The sequence below is a fragment of the Nilaparvata lugens genome, unplaced genomic scaffold, assembly GCF_014356525.2.
Source record: "Nilaparvata lugens isolate BPH unplaced genomic scaffold, ASM1435652v1 scaffold2618, whole genome shotgun sequence".
NCBI classification, from domain to species: domain Eukaryota; kingdom Metazoa; phylum Arthropoda; class Insecta; order Hemiptera; family Delphacidae; genus Nilaparvata; species Nilaparvata lugens.
Genome location: NW_024090326.1, coordinates 12,410 through 15,582, shown reverse-complemented (window position 1 = coordinate 15,582; position 3,173 = coordinate 12,410). Strand labels below are relative to the sequence as shown.

The window sequence follows — 3,173 nt, the reverse complement described above, 5'->3', positions numbered from 1 at the left end:
GATGAATATTAGTTTTTGATCAACTATTGTTCTTCCTATTGTTACCATTTAGATGTATAATTCAAAATCACTCTGGGCGTATATTTGTGCTCTACAATCTGAGATCAGATAGAGCGCTCTATCCCATATAGATTTCCAATATTTTACCTGCAATGTTTTCAGATCATATGCCTATTGTTTTGAAGGTGTTTAGTGATAAGTTAGAATTCAATGAAAATTTGCTACCGTTATTACCGAAATTGACATGGGGAAAACTAGATGACAGTGGTTATGCTGAAAGGCTTGCTGGGGAGAGTTGTAAAATAGATTTTCTACCAGGAAACATAGATGCAGCAAATAATTTATTGACAAAATTGATAGCTGATTCAGCTAGCGGCTCAATATCGCAGAGAGGAAATAAGATTGATGTCAGGAAAAATGTCTGGTTTGATAGAGAATGTGTAAGATACAGAGATCGCGTGTTTGCGCTTCTCAAATTATTCAGAAGAACGAATTCCAAGCAAGTGAAGAACGATTACACGTCAAAGCTAAAGGAATATAAGTGGTTATGTAAGAGAAAGAAAGAAGCTTATTGGGCCGAAATTAAGGAAAAACTAAAAACTGTAAGGGATTCTAAGAAATTTTGGGAGCTGGCTCGGTTTTTCAGGGAGGGAAAACTTACGCGAAGTGGAAATATTAGTCCAGAACAATGGATACAGCACTTTAGACAGTTGTATACACCTGTTAGAAGTAGTGGACAGATATCGTGGGTTGAGCCTCTTGTTATCGACGATTTATTAGACAAGCCAATCGAGGTAACAGAAATAGATTCAGCTTTGAAAAAAGCTCGAAACAATAAAGCATCAGGTGTTGATAGAATAACGGCTGAGTTTTTTAAAAAAGCGCCAATAGAATTCCGACAGCTATTGTGCATGTTTTTTAACCGTATATTTCGTTTTCTTGATGTACCAATGTCATTCACAAAGTCTATAATATTTCCATTGTATAAGAAAAATGATCCCAATAATCCTGAGAACTACAGAGCGATTTCATTTACTAATGCAATTTACAAAATATTTTTAAGTGTCTTGTTGACAAGATTGGAGAAGTGGATTTATGGTCGAGAAGTCATAAGTGAGAATCAAGCAGGTTTTCGGAAAGGATACTCCGCAATTGATAACATTTATATTCTTTTCAACGTAATTAAACATTCTCTATACAAGCGTAAAAGATTATACTGTTTCTTCGTCGATTATAAAGCTGCGTTCGATTCAGTAGAGACAAGCACTCTTTTATAGACTGGCTGAGATAGGAGTTTCAAATAAATTTGTTAATTCAATAAGAGCACTATATGGGCCGAATGCAAAATCATCAATATGGTGCAAGGAGGGGCGTCAAACTGAAGACATAAGTATTGAAAGCGGATTAAGGCAGGGCTGTCTGATGTCTCCACTTTTGTTCTCCGCATTTATTTATGATATTTGCGATATTTTGGGAGGGGGAATCAAGGTAGGAGATATGAAATTGAACGCTCTTCTTTATGCAGATGATCTTGTAATCATTTCCGATAATGTTACTGAAATGCAGAGAATGATCGATAGACTACATACTTATTGTAATCGTTGGAATCTTGTTATTAATATGGAGAAATCAAAGATGATGGTTTTTAGAAATGGAGGAAAGCTATGTAAAAGAGAGAAGTGGAAGTATGGGGGTGAACCTGTAGAAATTGTGAAGGAGTATAAGTATTTAGGTTTAGTTTTTACATCAACTCTGTCATTAACGGCTCATTTCAGGCAGAAATTAAGTACAGCAAAATTTGGAATTCAGAGTTTGTGGAATAAACTGATAGCAAATGACGATGTGACTGTCTCAACAAAATGGCAAGTTTTCAATGTGTCACCTGGTCATATGGGACATATATATGAATCATATATTTATCTCATATTGATCAGGATTTTAGAGTTTTAATTTAGAAAAGTTTAATGAACGGTGTTTTTGTCTTTGAACAATTTTGTTCAAACAGACCCAGTGACGAACTGTCTGATCAATGCAAATTGAATGGAATAGAGCTGAAAATGCACATTATCACTCAATCTACGCTGAGCTCACACTGGAAAATAATCAAATGAATAAAAGTTACATGGATGATAAGAATAAGAGACGGTTCATTAGTAATATATTCAAAGCAAGAGGCTCCTTATTGCCATTAAATTTCAGACCGGGTAGAGAGGGGGCTAATATAATATGTTCTTTGTGCAATAGTGGGGAAAGGGGAGATATTTATCATTTTATAAGCCGCTGTAAGGTACTGGGAGAGCAAAGGAAAAATTGGTTACAGCACCAAGTACTAGGAGACAAAGTAGTGCGGAGATATCTTAACGGGGAGGACTGGGTGCGGTTGGAGGGGTATTTAAGATCAGCGGGAACATATAGAAATTTCCTTATTAATGAATTCAATTTTTGAACTGTAAAATAGTTAGTATTCTTTACCTAGGCTTCTCTGTAATATATTGTTTTTTCTATTGTTGTTTACCTGAATCTTATCTTGTTTAGTAAATGAGAATAAACTTTGTTTTTCAATTATAGTTCAATAATAGTTCATCTATGTTGAGGAAGGCTTATAACTATTCTTGTATAGAGTACCGGAATCAATGACTAAAATTTATCAAACTTTTATCTTGATTAGTTAAGGAAAACTATTATCTTTATCCACCAACTCTGGCTGACGGCTTCGGCCATGCCTAATGAATTTTTGTCAACCATAGAATGAATAATACTGCATGTTACTTCATTGGATAAAATGTAAAGTGTTTATTATTCGATGTAATTGTGTATTTAGGACAATAAAATTCTTTTCTATTCTATTCTATTCATTTATTCATTTTCTCAGTCTTACAATTATTTTTACAGTTATATGAGGAGGCACAACAGGCTTATGCCCAAAACTGGCCATTTTCAAATTTGTACGATAGTTCAAATCAAAATCTAGGTCAAGCTACTATCTATCACCCATCAAAATAACAATTTATTCACACTTCAAAAAACAAACACATCCTCAATTATTACAAATAGATATACTATGAATTCGATTTAGAATGATATACTATTTTTGCTGCAATATGTGTTAATATACTATGTACTATTCTACACTAACAGCATCTAGTTACTATTTTGGACTTTCTGAAGTAAAC

General features: G+C 34.0%; 1 protein-coding gene across 1 annotated transcript; it reads left to right on the top strand.

Moving 5' to 3' along the window:
- Window positions 1-2,846, top strand: LOC120355539. The gene is made up of 2 exons (XM_039444061.1): window positions 1-464; window positions 534-2,846. The coding sequence occupies exons 1-2, from the start codon at window positions 153-155 to the stop codon at window positions 1,275-1,277; spliced, it is 1,056 nt and encodes a 351-aa protein (XP_039299995.1). The 5' UTR covers window positions 1-152; the 3' UTR covers window positions 1,278-2,846.
- Window positions 2,847-3,173: the final 327 nt, after the last annotated feature.

What these genes read in the sequence shown, in the direction of transcription:
- LOC120355539 (XM_039444061.1), top strand. Translation starts at nt 153, where the DNA reads ATGTTTTCAGATCATATGCCTATTGTTTTGAAGGTGTTTAGTGATAAG. An exon ending in GATACAGAGATCGCGTGTTT is followed by an intron (nt 465 to 533) that starts GCGCTTCTCAAA and finishes TCAAAGCTAAAG; the next exon opens with GAATATAAGTGGTTATGTAA.